Here is an 18,102-nt window from a genome sequence, read left to right as displayed (position 1 = left end):
TGTTTTATTTATATTTGAGTGTTGTATGTCTTTTAAAAAATTGACCTAGAGTCTCTTCCAATAAAGCTGATGATGTACTATGGCTGTATATATATCTGCTATTTGAAACGAGAAACTAACAAGGTGTCCATGGTTACCCCTAACCCTAACGCTAACTTAAGAGTTGCAGGTTATGTGAATGCATTTGTTGCACAATCTGTACAAAAAAAACGAATTGCGATTATTCCCACTTATATTTCAATTGCGATATGATACACATTAAAGGAAAGGTTGATCCTTTTAGCATCAATATTCTCATTATCATCGAAAGGCATATTTCAAATGATCGTGGTGGAGGGGTGCGTTCCAAACAAAGATATCTTTAATCAATTCAAATACATTTTCTAGGCTGTCAGGAGACTGAACTCTCTCCCCTCTCCCCCCTCTCCCCTCTCCCCTCTCCCCTCCCTCTCTCTCTCCTCCCTCCCACTCTCCTCTCTCCTCTCCCCTCCTCTCTACATTCAGGATGGTTAGAAACGTAATTTCGATCTCTCTGTCTGTAAACACAAACTGAGTAGCACAACAATACTTCATTCAGAATAATATTTACACACATTTTGTAGCAAATAATTGTTTTTAATATTGCTCTTAGTCGGCTTATGATTTTAAATAATTGTGCATCCCCAATTTGTGGGTGTTAAGTAGAGGCAGTACAGCAAGAAGGAGACTGCATTAAACCTCCAGTGAAACTGATTTTACATCTTTGGAAAAAAGGGGGGTGCGGATTTGATAAGGTGGGCAGAGTTTGATTGGGCCGCCCGAAAGCATTTTAACAGAGGACATTTAACAAGAGAGATCAGAATAAAATAGAAAAAAAGCCATGATGAGAGAATTCCAATATAGAGAAACACGCGTATTAGCACATCACATTAAAACTAGGATCAAGGTAGTATACTCTTTCTGTCCCCAGAGTCAAAACTGAACATGGAGAGGAAGCGTTCAGTCATAGAGCGGTGCAGGGGTGACATATTCAACCGGAAGGAAGCTGCTGGTTCCCTCGACAAAAAAGCAACGGGATTTCTCCAGAGGGTTTTGGAAAATAGCTGGAAATCAGGTCTGTGGAAACGAACCTGTTTGATAAATGCACGTTTTGTTCAGCCGGATAATCTCCACATGTCTACCCTACTTTAATAATTTTCTAATCATAAATCTAATGGCCAGAAGCAAAATGCTAACGTTATGCTATAAAGGAACTACATCCGAGTACAGCAGCACGACTTCAACGTCACGCCAACTTAGGATCGATATTCAAACATACAGATTCTAAATGGAACGAGTTGAAGCGTTTGTTTGAACAGTCTGCAGGAGGCAGGGACTTGCTTTCAAGCAGAACAGGGCAAACTAACTTAGAGGAGTGTTTACGTGTTCGGCGTGATGACGTACAACGACCTCGACAACCTCTGTAGTCCTATTCAGCCACTTGGTAACAACCATCGTTTTTCAGACAAGTCCACTCTTCAGAAATCACCAGTGGGGTCACTGCTGATGGATTTAATGTCGTAGAACAAAACGTGATCCGTTTCTTAAATGTGTCTCAACCACAGACCTTATTTCCAGATATTTTCCAAAATCCTATGGAGAGATCCCATTGGCTCTGAGACGAGGGAACAGGAAGTGGAGAAATGCTGACTCACTTCCTGGTTTTAGGACTCGACACTGCACCACTCTATTAAGCTCCAATTGTCTGGACCAAACTGACCGCTGCATCTCTCCCTTCTTTAAATCAAGACTGAAGAATTTACAGCTGCCTTTTTATTAAACCAAACAATGAGTCCTACCTTACTCTGCACTGTTACTTTCACTCTTGTATTTATTACCTGTCTTATTCTCTTTTAGCTTACTTACATTTTGTATAATCTTGGCTTTTTACTGAGTGGTTTTAAATGTTTCTTTGTATGTTAAATGGAAATCCGCTATATAAATAAGCTTGCCTATTCAGAACACCACCAGTGCATTAAATGTAGCTCAGCGCAATTTCAATCAGGAAGACCAATATCCTCTGGTGTTACACGTCACTTCAATACCCTCCCCTCTCTCATTAAGTGATCAGGGGCGTTACTCCCCGGCTAGCCAATCATCGAACCCGCTAACCCCTTTAAATCTGCTCTTCCCTCTCCGTCAGTTGTCATTTCAGGTGTCAACGCGCAACCCTCCTCCACCCCTTCGCCTCCTGTCTCCTAATACAGGGCCAAGCTAAAAACCTTCTCCCTTCAGACCAGTGTCTAGACCCCGGGGGGTTCATCGGAGCGGTTTTCCCCTCCCGAATGATCATCCTGCAAACCGGGGCCTAATCGCCAAACACCTTTCCATTCACTTGTTTTAATCCATCAATCACTATTCCTTCATATTATGTGTCCGTGTAATAAACATCACGTCTCTCCTGATTGAACTCATGATACAGGCCCTTGGAGAAATAGCAAAACCAGTTCATCCAACAACGCTTCACTCACCATTTCAGCGGCGTCCCTTCATACTCGAACCACATCTCCTCGGCGTCATCGGTCCTTATTACTTTGTGGAAGTGTTTCTTCACTTTGTCTGTGACCAGAGTCAGGTAGCTCACCCTGGGTAACAGCAGCTGAGCGGGACCACAGAAGAGGAAGACACCGGTTCATAATAATCACATAAAAACAAACTATGAACACGGATGGGAAAATACTGAATGTTCCTTCTGTATCAGAGTAGCACATGATAACAGAGGCCCTACGTAGCTGTGTACGGAGCCGGATGTCTGACTACATGGATGACGCGGTGTTGAAGTCATGATAGCTATGTTCCTACGAATGGCATGATGACACAGCCCCTAGAGAGATAGACATATGACTGTCATGTTTATTGCCTACGCAGGCCTTAGCTAATCTGAACTAACGTCAGTTGAACAGGTATTCTGACATCTTGTTGACTGTAACACCCTCTCTTGTATATAAGCATATCAAAGACTCTACTCTGGGAACTATTTATCCAACGCAGCCCTGTGTGTGATGACTACTTCCATTCTTGCAAGGATAATAAATACATGGATCCTGATATTGAAGACGAGTGATGTTTTTCTAAGTGTTGACGTCACTGTGTAAGAGAGCTGCAATCAGTGGACGTGGCTGTGCACAGTGTGTTCATTGAAACTGTGATTAATGCTGCTCTTAGACGTATTGTGTCAGGTGGATCTATGGAGCTTCTTTGGTTATTTTATATGTTCGTTTATCAGCTACAGACGAACCTTTTTACTGATATAATCAAACGTTGTAAGCCCTGCTGGTGATGCAAACATGAACTAGTAGGAAAACCTGTGTGTCTTTCTGTTATAAGTGTGTTTGCAGCTGAGGTGTGCTAAATCATATGGCACTAGCATGTTTTTTTGGTGTGTCCCCTTTCTTGTAGTGTGTTCTGTAGGTTTTAGTGCATGTAAATGGTCTGCAGAGGATCAAATCAGAGGCAGTTTCTCTGCCAAACACTCCCCCCCCCACCCCCCCCCCCCGTCTGTAACGCCTCCATTGGGCTCCTTTGTTATAGCATAAAGACATCACTATGTAACACTCGTGCTTCTATTGGCTAGCGCTCCAACACATTGACGTGATAGGCTAAGGGGCGGGACATCTCTAATCTAATCTGTTCTTAGCAGGATTGACTTTTCCCTGTGGATTAAAAACTGGATAACGTGTCTTGTGATTTGTGACAACCTGCTCCACCATGAAATGGGGGGACAACAAAACCTCAAGAAAACGATTTGTTTTTTATAGAAACTGTAGCGTATCCCTCCGAAAGATGATCGGATATAAAACAGGAAGTTACGTAAAACATGTATACAATTGCAATGAAAGTAACAAAAACAACGATGTCATGTCCTTTTCAAGTTCTAATAACACAAATTGTGTTATTTACATAAACTATTCAAATTGCAAATACATTTTTTAACCAGGAAGGGAAGACGGTAATGGATATGATTTGCAATATCGCAATATATCGTATCGCAATACTTAGCATACTTAAGTATCGCGATAGTACCGTATCGTGGGGAGCCTGGTGATTCCAACCCTACAAGATAATAAAATGTCTTTTAACATTTTGGTTTTGCGACATGTCAGGAGACATGGATAAATACGTGCCAACTACATCTAGCATTTTTAGGATGTGATCTGTGACATCTGTTAAGGAAGACTCTGGCTAAACATCTTTTCATTTCCCTACGTCTTCTTTAAAAGAATCATTAAGATCATAACATCCAGGTGCCAGAGCAGAACATATTCACGTCTGCCTCCATAACACTACAAACATATCACTGCAGGTTGAATAAACCCGAAGACACATTTTGAGTTGTATACACTGCTGGAAAGAGGAGAGTCCTAGCTTTCTAATGATATCAAGGTTGTTGTTGTTGTTGCTGTTGTTGTTGTTGTTGTTATTGTACTCCAAATATTAAGCAAAATATGTCACATTATATAATGACTGTCACCGAGTCATCATTTTGAGAAAAAGGCCTTCAAAGTTTCCTCTTCTCTGGAATCCATCGATCTGATTGGTTATTGGCAAGTGATCAAAATACTACGGAGGGAAGATATTTTCGTTTGGATTACTGGTCTGGGGGATGCTTGCGAGTGTGTGTGTGTGTGTGTGTGTGTGTGTGTGTCTGTATGTGTGTGAGAGAGATAGAGAGAGAGAGTTTGTGTGTGTGTGTGTGTGTGTGTGTGTGTGTGTGTGTGTGTGTGTGTGTGTGTGTGTGTGTGTGTGTGTGTGTGTGTGAGAGAGAGAGAGAGAGAGAGAGAGAGAGAGAGAGAGAGAGAGAGAGAGAGAGAGAGAGAGAGAGAGAGAGAGAGAGAGTGTGTGTGTGTGTGTGTGTGTGTGTGTGTGTGTGTGTGTGTGTGTGTGCGTGCGTGCGTGCGTGTGTGTGTCTGTGTTTGAGAGAGTGTCTGTCTGTATGTGTGTGAGAGAGATAGAGAGAGAGAGTTTGTGTGTGTGTGTGTGTGTGTGTGTGTGTGTGTGTGAGAGAGAGAGAGAGAGAGAGAGAGAGAGAGAGAGAGAGAGAGAGAGAGTGTGAGTGAGTGAGTGAGTGAGTGTGTGTGTGTGTGTGTGTGTGTGTGTGTGTGTGTCTGTGTAATTTTGCATTTGTGTGTATTGTGTTTGTTTCCCGGGACACTCACGAGAAACACCGGCTGTTGTTATGCCTCCTGTTGTAATGTGTTTGATTATTTTAAGATGATGTTATGGGTAAGGATGTTATGCTTGGCATCTGTATTGTGATTTGTTTAATGTTGTATGTGCTTTGTGACTAGGTGGCTTTACTATTTGTACTATTTCTCTGTCTTTTTTTAAGTGAGCTTGAACATTCCAATAAGTCGCGCTGATATGGAGATAGGGTTTGTTTCTTTTCTTTTTCTTATCTAAGTCACCCGCTATGTCTCTGTTTTCATTCTTACATAGTGATGTCAAATACTGAGCTGTAGTTTCAGATGGGGCTTTTAGGAGGTAAGTGAGTTCTGGAATTAGTCACAGGCAAAAGCAAAAGTCAAATTGTGGGTCAGGTTTTGCGTCAATGTGAAGTCAGGAGGTAACAGCTCTTACATAGTAGGGCTCGGCCTCTCTCTCGGTAACCTCATCCTGGTTCAGGAGGAAGCAGGTGGGGATCCGGCCGAACCAAACGTCTCTCAACACGTCCTTGTCATCTGCCATGCTGCTGCTCCCAGTGGCTCATAAAGAATAAATCCCTCAACAGACAGACTCTGAAGTCCAATGGCAGACGGCTTCCTGGTGTTAACAACACAGCAGAGCAAAAAACATTAGTGAAACTTTGAGCAAAACGACCCCGAAACCACAGGGACACATAGGCTAGTGTTACATTGACTCATAATTCTGCTTTATGTAAGCCATATACTTCCTGATTTGATAGGGGAGTTATTATACATATTGGATGGAATAAATGATGACTATATTGACTGATATTGCAACTATGATATATGAAGGAATGACCATTATTGAAACATTGTCCATAGAACTAATTTATAATATATATTAAGATGATCCTGGTGGTATTTCTTAAGATGATCTGTACCCAACAAGGATTGTTTTATTATGTCTCTGTACATGATTAGGACGCCTCTGCAGCCCCGCAATACATCATTTCACGTATTTATCATTTACTTAATGTTGTGCTTACTGCTATTTGGGTATTGCACTACACTCTGAAAGGTAAACAGGTGTCAACAACACAACAGAGCAACAAACATTAGTGAAACTTTGAGCCACACAACCCCAAAATCACAGTGAAACAGGCAGTGCAACATAAGCTAGTAGCACATGGACTCAAGTAATTCTGCTTTAAATAAGCAATATACTTCGTTATTAATTCACTAGGGCAGTTATTACACAGTTATAGTCCAGAAAAAGACGACAACTCACATGCTAGACTTCCAAACAAACTCAAAGCCTGTGAAACTACGCAGATGTAATGCAGAAACTGACGTTAGCTTGATAGCTAGGGAAGCTAAGTTAGCATGACAATATAGCGAACAATTGTTTAAATGGACAAATGTTGTTGCTTTCTGGGTATTGTGGGTATTGTCCACGAACAAATTATTCTTGTGTGCCAAGAAGAGGTTGTGATATGAGGGGAAATCTTACTTTTGGTCGATGTTTTGCAGTCAGCTTGAATGGAAGAAGGGCCGTGATGTTGTCATTCCCCTGCTGTCACCGGAAAACAGCCGAAAGCTCCCCCGGAAAACAGCGCCTCCTAGCGGACACTTCTTCAGGTCAGAATCGGAATCGGTTTTATTACCAAGTAGGTTTACAATAAGATAAGATAAGATGTACATGTTTTTCGTTGCAGCATCAGAAAACGAAACAAGGCATTGCACATAATTAAACACAAATAGTAGAAATAAACAATTATAAAATATAAACATCAAGAAGATTAAATTAGATTACTTTATTGTCATTGCAAGCAGAGTGTAACGAAATTAAGAGGATCTAACCAGAGTGCAAACAATCACAATGATATATATATATATATTTTTTACTGTATTAGATTAGATTAGATTCAACTTTATTGTCATTGTGCAAAGTACAGGTACAAGCCAATGAAATGCAGTTAGTATCCAACCAGAAATGCAAGATCTGCTAAATATAAATAAATACAAGGTGCATATTATAAAAACTGACAATACAGGGAGCATTGAATGAGAAAAAATCTACAATATACAGATGTAAGTATTGACAGAGTATTAACAGAGTGCAAGTGCAGATTGTAGGTACAAACAGTAATATTATATAACCTCAGAAAAGAAGAAACCAAGACATGTCATATCAAAAATGTAGTAGCAGTTATAGTTTCCAAATGCTGTTAAGCTTAATACATTAATAAACAGCACAGACTGTATTTTTGTAAGACAAACTGAGTTAAAAAGATCATTCAAATTGTATTTTGTAATTGTTTGTGGGAGATACTGTATTTCTGGTCCACACAGTAGGTGGCGGTAATGCGCGCTGAGCGCTGGCTGCCACCGCCGTAATACCGTGAAACGAAGAAGAAGAAAAAGGGCTTGTTTGGATTTTGTCCACTATTAGCTTCAAGAATGGATAAACAATTGGAGACGGATAACCTGGAAATGCGTCTCCAGACGCTGGAAAGTCGTATATACGGAGGGAGAAGAAACAAAAGTGCCAAACCCGCCAAGGTTTGCCTGGAATATTTTATATTGTGATAAGTTTTAGTGCTAGAAAATAAGCTAACTAGCTGTTAGCCTAGCATAGCTAACGGTAGCCTTGTCATTAGGTTTAAGTAAACGCCCTTTTTATGCTGTAAACATTTACTGTAAAACAATACGTTTTATTAGGAGTTGTGACAACTGTTCACTCAAGTTACTGTAGTTTGTCAAGGTTCTAGTTAAATAGTTGTTAGGTGAGCTTGAATGTCATCCACAATGCTTTTACATTTATAAACGACAGTGGTGGAATATATTATATATAGATAGAGGTACATTCACTTGAAGTACACACTTTTACTTTACTTGAGTGTATCATTTTTATTTACCTATTTACTGCTACTCCTCTTCATACTAGGAGTAAATATTGTTCTGTTTTTCTCCACTAGATTTGACGAGATACAAAAATTGACATATAGATGGAATACATAATTAGTTAAATACCTAATAAAAGTGAGTGTCACCAACTGGTTTCTAGGAATTTTTTAAAACACAAATCTGAGGTTTATGCAATAACAGACATGACTGATCTAATTGTAAAAAGGTTATTAGCAGATTGGCTACAGACATGGTTTGGTCCTTTGGAGCGATGCATGGAGTGTTTCTTTAAAGCATCATATGATCATGATCACTCTTAACTAACAAAGGTGCTTTGTAGTGGATGAGTTCCCCGAAGATGTATTTGCAGGGTCAGAGGAAGTGCCTGTTGTCTGTGTTGGTGTCTCAAATTGAGCTCGTTTCAGTTATACTCGAAGAGGAATTATATCGAACGTGTAAAACAATAACACAAAAAATAATAATATTAATGAAATTAAACAAGAGAATTATAAAACTGTACAAACTTAAGCATTATCAAATTGATGAACACAAATATTATTGACTTACAAATTATATATAAACAAATGATTTACCTAGTTACACATCCGTAAAGGGGTGGGAAGAAGTGTACACTTATTTAATCCCACCTCTTCTCCCAAAAACAAAATTATTAACACTTATTTAAACAAAAATGTATATCTAAATGTATGTCTACATACAATATACATTTACAATTATAAATAGATGATATCATTATTACTATATATATATATATATATATATATATATATATATATATATATATATATATATAATATTCATTTACGTTGTGGGTCATATTTGATAAGACAAATATAAAAGACTATCTTTTTACATCTACCATCCAAAATACATTTGATATAAAAAATTTAAAAAACATAATAAAAAAAAAAAAACAGATAAACTGAAATGAGATACTGGGTGTTTCTCAATCGCGAGGATGCTGGCTTGGAAGTCGCGTACTTCCAAGTCACTTCATTCAGAAACGAAGCCAGTATGCTTCCAAGCCACGGCTTCGGAAAACGAAGAAGAATGGAACAGCCTAACAAGTGTGCCACTCTCTCTAACGGTTTCAACATAAACTGTACCGAAAATAAATACCTCACGATGTCTATCTAATTATGAACTTGCTTTACTTTCACGGAACACATTTTTGGTGCGTCGGTTCAGCCATTCTCCGCAAGGGTTTTTGAAATTGGTCCGTGCGCAAAGCATTGTGGGGATTTGAAGGACGCGAAGTCTACCCATGTGCAGCCTCGAAATTTCCCCCAAACCAAGGACGCGGCCTCGTGGAATTCCAAGTATGCTGGAGATTGGAACAGTATACTTCAGCGGCACTCGATGACGTAGCATCCTTGAAATATTGGCTTGGAAGCCAGTATCCTCGAGATTGAGAAACGGCCACAGTTGCCAGGATACTGCAACTTCTCTTTAGTCCCAAAAGGCACGACACAGGGCAAATCGGAGAAGAAAGTGCATCAAGCATGCTCTGTATATCATCCTGAACTTGTTTGTTTGGTTGTTGCGGTGTGTCAGTATACTGTAGCACCACACATTGCACAAATCAGAGAAGAAAGTGATGAAGAAGAATTGTAAAAAATGTAACGCCTTTCCTATACCTACCTTGGTAATCCTTATTGTTAAATCTAATACATGTATTGTATCCTGCAGTGTGCTGAGTCTTTGGCCCGGATTCAGGCGGGTCTGACCAACACGGCCAACAAGAGGGAGCGAGTGAAGATCCTGCACAAGAAGAGTGAGTCACGCTGTGGGGTGTCTGGATTACAGCCTGTTGTGACCTTATTTATGCATATCAATGTAGTTACTATTCAAGTTACTCTGAGTCACTGCAACACTATTTAGATACAATATTGATTGACGTTGATCTTGGCATTTTATCTGATTGGCAGAGAGATAGTTGACATGGGTAGAGGGAGGGAAGAGAACGATGTGATGTGAGCCTTAAAGTTCACCTATTATGCAAAATCTACTTCTTCATGTCTCTTCTACATCAACATGTGTCCCCTCTTCTCCATGTCTCTTCTACATCAACATCTGTCCCCTCTTCTTCATGTCTCTTCTACATCAACATCTGTCCCCTCTTCTTCATGTCTCTTCTACATCAACGTGTGTCCCCTCTTCTTCATGTCTCTTCTACATCAACATGTGTCCCCTCTTCTTCATGTCTCTTCTACATCAACATGTGTCCCCTCTTCTTCATGTCTCTTCTACATCAACATGTGTCCCCTCTTCTTCATGTCTCTTCTACATCAACATGTGTCCCCTCTTCTTCATGTCTCTTCTACATCAACATGTGTCCCCTCTTCTTCATGTCTCTTCTACATCAACATGTGTCCCCTCTTCTTCATGTCTCTTCTACATCAACATGTGTCCCCTCTGTGGAAAGAGACTCTGAAAGTTTCAGGAACAAAGATTCTCTCTCTTTTTGATCCATTTCTATAAAAACCTGTCTGAAAATGAGCTGATCAGATTTTGGCCACTTTATGATGTCATAACGATGTTTTGGCTTGAGTAACCATTAGCCAATCAGCAACCAAGGTAACCCCCCCCCCCCTTATCACCTGAATCTCCTCTAGAGCACCATTGAGTTCTTTGTAACCAAATCTCTCTCAGAGGGGCGTGGGGAGGGGCTCCTTATTTTCATCTAAAGTAACAGACAGAGAATCAGCACTTTGGAAACAGGGCTGAAACAGAGGGGATTATGGGTAATGCTGCAATGAGCTGTTTGGTGTTTCAGCCAATCAGAGACAGGCTCTGTATATATCTGAGACCTGTGATATATTGATGAAAAACAGTATAATAGAAGACCTTTAAGTACTGACTAGAAGGGACCCCTAATATTCCCGCTGAACACTAAAGACATCAAAATCCTGTGCTAAAATGATAAATGCCTCCACATTGCTTGCAGTATTCAACCGACTCAGGGTCAGTTTTATCCCACAGGCCATAAGACTGATAAACACCTGAGCTCTGTGAAGTGCCTCGATAAACATTCCTGTTGTCGTCTTGCAATCTACTAATTTATATAAATAGTTATCAACGCTAAACCGTATTTAATTCGTCTTAATGTACATTATTTTATTTCATATTCTGTTCTTGTACATATCATATTCTATTTACATTTTTTTGCACCATTTTTTATTTGGTATTGTTGTATTTGATTATATATGTTGCATTGTGGGAGGAGCTCAGGTCAGAATAATTTCATTGCCATTTCTACAGAGTAGCTTTGTGCATCTGACCCTAAAACCTTTGAATATTGAGTATGTCTTCTGTGTTCAGATCTAAGAGTGTGTTTTGTCTGATCATGTTTATCGACGTTGTGTTGCAGTTGAGGACCTCCTGAAGTACCTGGACCCTCAGTTCACCGACCACATCACTGTCCCTGACGCCATGAAGCTGGAGTTCATCCTGGCTGGTAAGAACAAGGAGGACAGGATACATTACCGAAACATAACATCTGTTTACAAATGTGTATTTATTTTAGGCTTTGCATTGGATTCATTTATTGCATATAAAGACAACATTCTTTGAAATGTGTTAAGGCCTTACATGTAATGATTTCTTAAAAGGTTTTGTATTACGTACATTACCAGGACTTCTCTTCAGCTCCACAATACTTCATTCAGATATTTCACATTGTGACGGGGTTCAATTGTCCGTTCAAAAAACACTGGCCTAGTCGGTTGGCTTGAGCTTAAAAAATACTTTATTAACGGCAGCAAAAATAAAATAACGAAAGAGTATAAGTTAGACAACAAAATAAAACTCCACAAACAGACCGTCCACCACTCATCAGAGTAAACATGCTCTGGGTTGCCTTCTCTGCAACCCACCTCCAAACATGTCCCAGCTGTTGCCTTATTGCAACATTCGTCAGAGTGACACAGGCCTAACTAATCATCCACAAGGAACCAACACCGTCCCTTTTGATCCCATGGCCCCTCCCACAGGCTCACCGTCCACAGGTGACACAATCAACTCAAACCACATTTCTACATAAAAAATCAGACTCAAACGTAAACAGGTTAACCACCACTCATAATAACTCATAATCATTTAACAAATTAACAAACGCACACTAAATAATAAATGTCATGGTTCCTTTTGACGGAAGAGAGCAGGAAATGTTTGGTGTGTGTGTGTGTCGGCTGTCAGTGGCGGAGTCAGTCACTCTGTGAACCGCTCCGTCACACACATATTTATCCTTTACCTATTTTTGCACTTCCTGTGATTTGGGTATTGCACGAGTCCAAATTGTGATTCTGATATAAATGCGATGAATTGTGCAGACCTATAGAAGACTCACATCTGTTTCGGTTCTCCCTGTGATGCTGTTGTGTATGTTTGTCTGCACAGAGGAGGACTTCCTGCTTACCCAGGCTACTTTGCTGGAGCAGGTCAGCACCTTGCAGCCTCTGCTGGACAGCAACTACATCAGAGGTGAGTTCACCTGCAAGACACTGAGCAGAGCACGGAAAACACAACATCTGCGTGCCACTGTCTCCTGTCGTCAGCGTCCGGGCATGTGACCTACGATGCCACTTTCTCCCTTTCCTTAAAGGTCCCCTATTATACTGTTTTTCATCAATATATCACAGGTCTCAGATATATATAAAGAACCTGTCTCTGATTGGCTGAAACACCAAACAGATCATTTCAGCATCCCACAATCCCCTCTGTTTCCAAAGTGCTGATTCTCTGTCTGTTACTTTAGATGAAAATAAGGAGCCCCTCCCCACGCCCCTCTGAGAGACATTTGGTTACAAAGAACACTATAGGCGCTTTCCCACCGGAGCACTTTTCCCGTTTAGTTCCGATAGTTCCCGGGATTTTGCGTTCACACCAAAAAGAGAACTTAGTTCATGAGAACTAAGTGCTGACAAAGTACTTGGTGTGAAAGCGGCTGATGGTGCTCTAGGAGTAGATTCAGGTGATAAGGTGGGGGGGGGGGTACCTTGGTTGCTGATTGGCTAATGGTTACTCAAGACAATACATCGTTATGACATCATAAAGTGGCCAAAATCTGATCAGCTCATTTTCAGACAGGTTTTTATAGAAATGGATCAAAAAGAGAGAGAATCTTTGTTCCTGAAACTTTCAGAGTTTCTTTCCACAGAGGGGACACATGTTGATGTAGAAGAGACATGAAGAAGAGGGGACACATATTGATGTAGAAGAGACATGAAGAAGAGGGGACACATGTTGATGTAGAAGAGACATGAAGAAGAGGGGACACATGTTGATGTAGAAGAGACATGAAGAAGAGGGGACACATGTTGATGTAGAAGAGACATGGAGAAGAGGGGACACATATTGATGTAGAAGAGACATGAAGAAGAGGGGACACATGTTGATGTAGAAGAGACATGAAGAAGAGGGGACACATATTGATGTAGAAGAGACATGAAGAAGAGGGGACACATGTTGATGTAGAAGAGACATGGAGAAGAGGGGACACATGTTGATGTAGAAGAGACATGAAGAAGAGGGGACACATGTTGATGTAGAAGAGACATGGAGAAGAGGGGACACATATTGATGTAGAAGAGACATGAAGAAGAGGGGACACATGTTGATGTAGAAGAGACATGAAGAAGAGGGGACACAGGTTGATGTAGAAGAGACATGAAGAAGAGGGGACACATGTTGATGTAGAAGAGACATGAAGAAGAGGGGACACATGTTGATGTAGAAGAGACATGGAGAAGAGGGGACACATGTTGATGTAGAAGAGACATGGAGAAGAGGGGACACATGTTGATGTAGAAGAGACATGAAGAAGAGGGGACACATGTTGATGTAGAAGAGACATGAAGAAGAGGGGACACATGTTGATGTAGAAGAGACATGAAGAAGAGGGGACACATGTTGATGTAGAAGGGACATGAAGAAGAGGGGACACATGTTGATGTAGAAGAGACATGAAGAAGAGGGGACACATGTTGATGTAGAAGAGACATGAAGAAGAGGGGACACATGTTGATGTAGAAGAGACATGGAGAAGAGGGGACACATGTTGATGTAGAAGAGACATGAAGAAGAGGGGACACATGTTGATGTAGAAGAGACATGAAGAAGAGGGGACACATGTTGATGTAGAAGAGACATGAAGAAGAGGGGACACATGTTGATGTAGAAGAGACATGAAGAAGAGGGGACACATGTTGATGTAGAAGAGACATGAAGAAGAGGGGAAACATGTTGATGTAGAAGAGACATGGAGAAGAGGGGACACATGTTGATGTAGAAGAGACATGGAGAAGAGGGGACACATGTTGATGTAGAAGAGCCATGAAGAAGAGGGGACACATGTTGATGTAGAAGAGACATGGAGAGGAGGGGACACATGTTGATGTAGAAGAGACATGGAGAAGAGGGGACACATGTTGATGTAGAAGAGACATGAAGAAGAGGGGACACATGTTGATGTAGAAGAGCCATGGAGAAGAGGGGACACAGGTTGATGTAGAAGAGACATGGAGAAGAGGGGACACATGTTGATGTAGAAGAGACATGAAGAAGAGGGGACACATGTTGATGTAGAAGAGACATGAAGAAGAGGGGACACATGTTGATGTAGAAGAGACATGAAGAAGAGGGGACACATGTTGATGTAGAAGAGACATGGAGAAGAGGGGACACATGTTGATGTAGAAGAGACATGGAGAAGAGGGGACACATGTTGATGTAGAAGAGACATGAAGAAGAGGGGACACATGTTGATGTAGAATAGACATGGAGAAGAGGGGACACATGTTGATGTAGAAGAGACATGGAGAAGAGGGGACACACGTTGATGAAGAAGAGACATGAAGAAGAGGGGACACATGCTGATGTAGAAGAGACATGGAGAAGAGGGGACACATGTTGATGTAGAAGAGACATGAAGAAGAGGGGACACATGTTGATGTAGAAGAGACATGAAGAAGAGGGGACACATGTTGATGCAGAAGAGACATGGAGAAGAGGGGACACATGTTGATGTAGAAGGGACATGGAGAAGTGGATTTTGCATAATAGGTGACCTTTAAGAACCTTTTTTTCTAGAACTAGATAAATTCTTGGTGAGAGATCTTCAGAATTGGTTTTCTGTTTGCTTAAAGTCTGAGCCTGAATATTCAGTGATGTAGTTTTGCAGCGGTGTTTGTACAGGAGTGTGTGTTCTGTGTTAGCTGTATGTTTCTGTTTCTCACAGATGTGCCAGAGCACGCCACCAAGCTGCAGCGCCTGTCGCAGATCCACATCAAAGAGCAGGTAACCCCCCCCCCCCCCCCCCCCCTCCATCTTTCTCAATGTGTGTCTCTCTCACTGTGTTTTATCCATTGACCCATGTTCGTCTCTGTCCCAGGACCAAACCGAGGCTCAGTCCCTGGAAGTGAAGAAGCTTTTTGAGGAGTACAACAAAATGGTACACTTCTATTTTCAAAATATTTCTATTCCAACAACGAGACAAAGGCAGTATTGATGTTAACGTTTTCTAAATTACGTGTCACTACAACATTTTGCCTGTACTTTAATTTCTCTTGTGGGAATAAAAACATAGTTATGATGCCGAAATCATATTTTTTTAGATCGCTGCTCATATTTACACACACATCTTCCGACGCAAACTGAAAACTCATCTCTTTAGACTCCACTTCGAGCGATAAAATTACAGAGCACTTATATACTAATAAAGGGCTGGCTTTCTAAATGCCAGTTGAGTAGCACTTGAAATGTTTGGCTCTATGAAACCTGATGTACTTATATGATTCTGTTTTCTTAAAGGTTGTATCTTCCTGGTCGAATGCACTTATTGTAAGTCGCTTTGGATAAAAGCGTCAGCTAAATGCAATGTAATGTAATGTAATGTAATTTAGTCTTTGGTTTCACCGACGTTTTGATATCACAAAGCTCCTCCCACTCACCACTGATCTCTGATTGGCAGATGTTCCTGCTCTCTAAGCAATTCACCCAATGGGACGAGACCCTGAGGAACCTGGAGGAGGCCAAGGGCATTCGACCTGTCGAGTAGCTTCTGTCCACACACACACACACACACACACATTTCTGATGGTGATGATGAAGAAGAAGTCGGCACTGTGGCGGGAGCTTCACAGATCCTAACATTTCACCTTTTCAAACTGCTCATCGTTCTGTAAACAAAATGTTATTGAGTCAGGCAACAACACATTGAAACATTACCTTGTTCATTTTAGAAAATTCTCCAATCCAGAGCTTTCACACAGTTCTCCAAATTGTTGTTAGGACTGTGTCTCATGTGACTCTTCATCAGTCGTCAGGAGCTCCCATCACGTGACGTCTGGCTCGGTTATTTATTTTCAGACAATAAAGTTTGTCATGCTTGCATATTGACTCGATGTGTAATACGTTCCTCGATGCTTCTCTAATGCAAGTCACAAGACACACACACACACACACACACACACACACACACACACACACACACACACACACACACACACACACACACACACACATCCATCCTCACACCCCCTTCAAGTCTTTAGATGTTCCCTCAACATGCCTCCTGACATGATTTGTAAAAACGAAAGAAGCTTAATTATTCTGTCCAATATTCTGGTTTTAAAATGTTCCATATGTTTGGTTTCATAATACATCATTGTGGTTAACACAATAAATATTTCTTTTTTTCCTTTGACTTCTCCGTTGTGTGTGTGCTGTCTGTCATGCGTCTATAAACTATGTCCATCAGTTGCAAACAGCTGTGATGATTACAAGAGGAGTGTATCTGAGGACTGAAAGACCTGTTATATTAACACTGAGAAGACACATGGGTACCACTTTACAATAAGACTATCCTTATAAAGGGTTTACGAATAGTTTGTAATTAATTAATTAGTTTGTGAACACTTTATAAATCATTAATAAGCTTTTATAAGACATGAGATAAACAGGGCAACTGTGACCGGTTGCTTGCCAAATAGTGAGCCCACATTTATCTGTACTGCTATGCAGTGGCGGTTCTAGAACATTTTACATGGGGTGGCAAAGGGGGGGCAAGAGGTCATGCCTGGGTGGCATAGGAGGGCGGACAGCACTTGGTATTTTATACTATATAAAACCTATGTATCGTTAAATCATGGCCTAACACAAGTGTTCTTAATGCACAAGAGAAACAAGGTGTTCAGACACACAAACTAACATATGGTATAAAACAGCAGGAAGTACTCATGATACCCAGAATTATGTTTACTGTAAGTACAGTACAAGTACTTAGTTATAATGAAGTACACAAATGACATCACCCATCTCTTCAGAGAGCTGAAGGTGAGCTGTGCTGCACCACATTTCAATATGTGTCAATACTAAGAGCGGCTAGATGCTGCTGTGATGGAATATGCAAGGAGAATAAAAACGTACCATGTGGTCCAGCTGGAGTCTCATCTGCCTCCTGATCTTGTCCCTCTTTCTGACACTTCATCTGTATTCCTCACATACATTTCCTCTTCTTCACTAATGTCTTCATCTCCTCCTCTTCCTCCTGCTCTGACCCTCCTGGTTTCTTCAGTGAACTCTCTTCTCCTTTTCCTCTTTCTGTTCTTCCTGATCTCTTCTCAGATATGTCTTTTTGTTGTTGTTGACTCACTCCAACTACTCTGGCCTGCAAGAGTCTACGTGTGAAAAGTACTGGTACAAAATGCTTGTATAACGGTATTCAGTCTGAAGGGGAGGGGCTTAGCTTGACCCTGGTGGTGGTGAATGGATAGTTGGGATCGGTCTGAAGGGGAGGGGCTTAGCTTGACCCTGGTGGTGGTGAATGGATAGTTGGGGTCGGCCTGAAGGGGAGGGGCTTAGCTTGACCCTGGTGGTGGTGAATGGATAGTTGGGGTCGGCCTGAAGGGGAGGGGCTTAGCTTGACCCTGGTGGTGGTGAATGGATAGTTGGGGTCGGCCTGAAGGGGAGGGGCTTAGCTTGACCCTGGTGGTGGTGAATGGATAGTTGGGGTCGGCCTGAAGGGGAGGGGCTT

The 18,102-nt window shown here is 41.1% G+C and overlaps 2 protein-coding genes across 2 annotated transcripts in view; one reads left to right on the top strand and one right to left on the bottom strand.

The window, feature by feature from the left end:
• Positions 1–6,779, bottom strand: part of atg5 (ATG5 autophagy related 5 homolog) — a 49,189-nt gene extending 42,410 nt beyond the window's left edge. The window contains exons 1-3 of the mRNA XM_079640032.1: positions 6,652–6,779; positions 5,596–5,778; positions 2,490–2,617 (exon numbers count right to left, since the gene is read on the bottom strand). Coding sequence (XP_079496158.1) covers positions 2,490–2,617; positions 5,596–5,703 — 236 coding nt within the window. The 5' untranslated portion in view covers positions 5,704–5,778; positions 6,652–6,779. The remainder of the gene's footprint in view (positions 1–2,489; positions 2,618–5,595; positions 5,779–6,651) is intronic.
• Positions 6,780–7,515: 736 nt separating this feature from the next.
• dctn3 (dynactin 3 (p22)) lies at positions 7,516–16,773 on the top strand. The gene is made up of 7 exons (XM_079640058.1): positions 7,516–7,703; positions 9,759–9,843; positions 11,440–11,526; positions 12,468–12,551; positions 15,307–15,365; positions 15,460–15,519; positions 16,039–16,773. The coding sequence occupies exons 1-7, from the start codon at positions 7,602–7,604 to the stop codon at positions 16,123–16,125; spliced, it is 564 nt and encodes a 187-aa protein (XP_079496184.1). The 5' UTR covers positions 7,516–7,601; the 3' UTR covers positions 16,126–16,773.
• Positions 16,774–18,102: the final 1,329 nt, after the last annotated feature.

The sequence above is a fragment of the Notothenia rossii genome (assembly GCF_949606895.1).
Source record: "Notothenia rossii genome assembly, chromosome: 7".
Lineage (NCBI taxonomy): Eukaryota > Metazoa > Chordata > Actinopteri > Perciformes > Nototheniidae > Notothenia > Notothenia rossii.
This window is presented reverse-complemented; position numbering and strand designations above follow the sequence as displayed.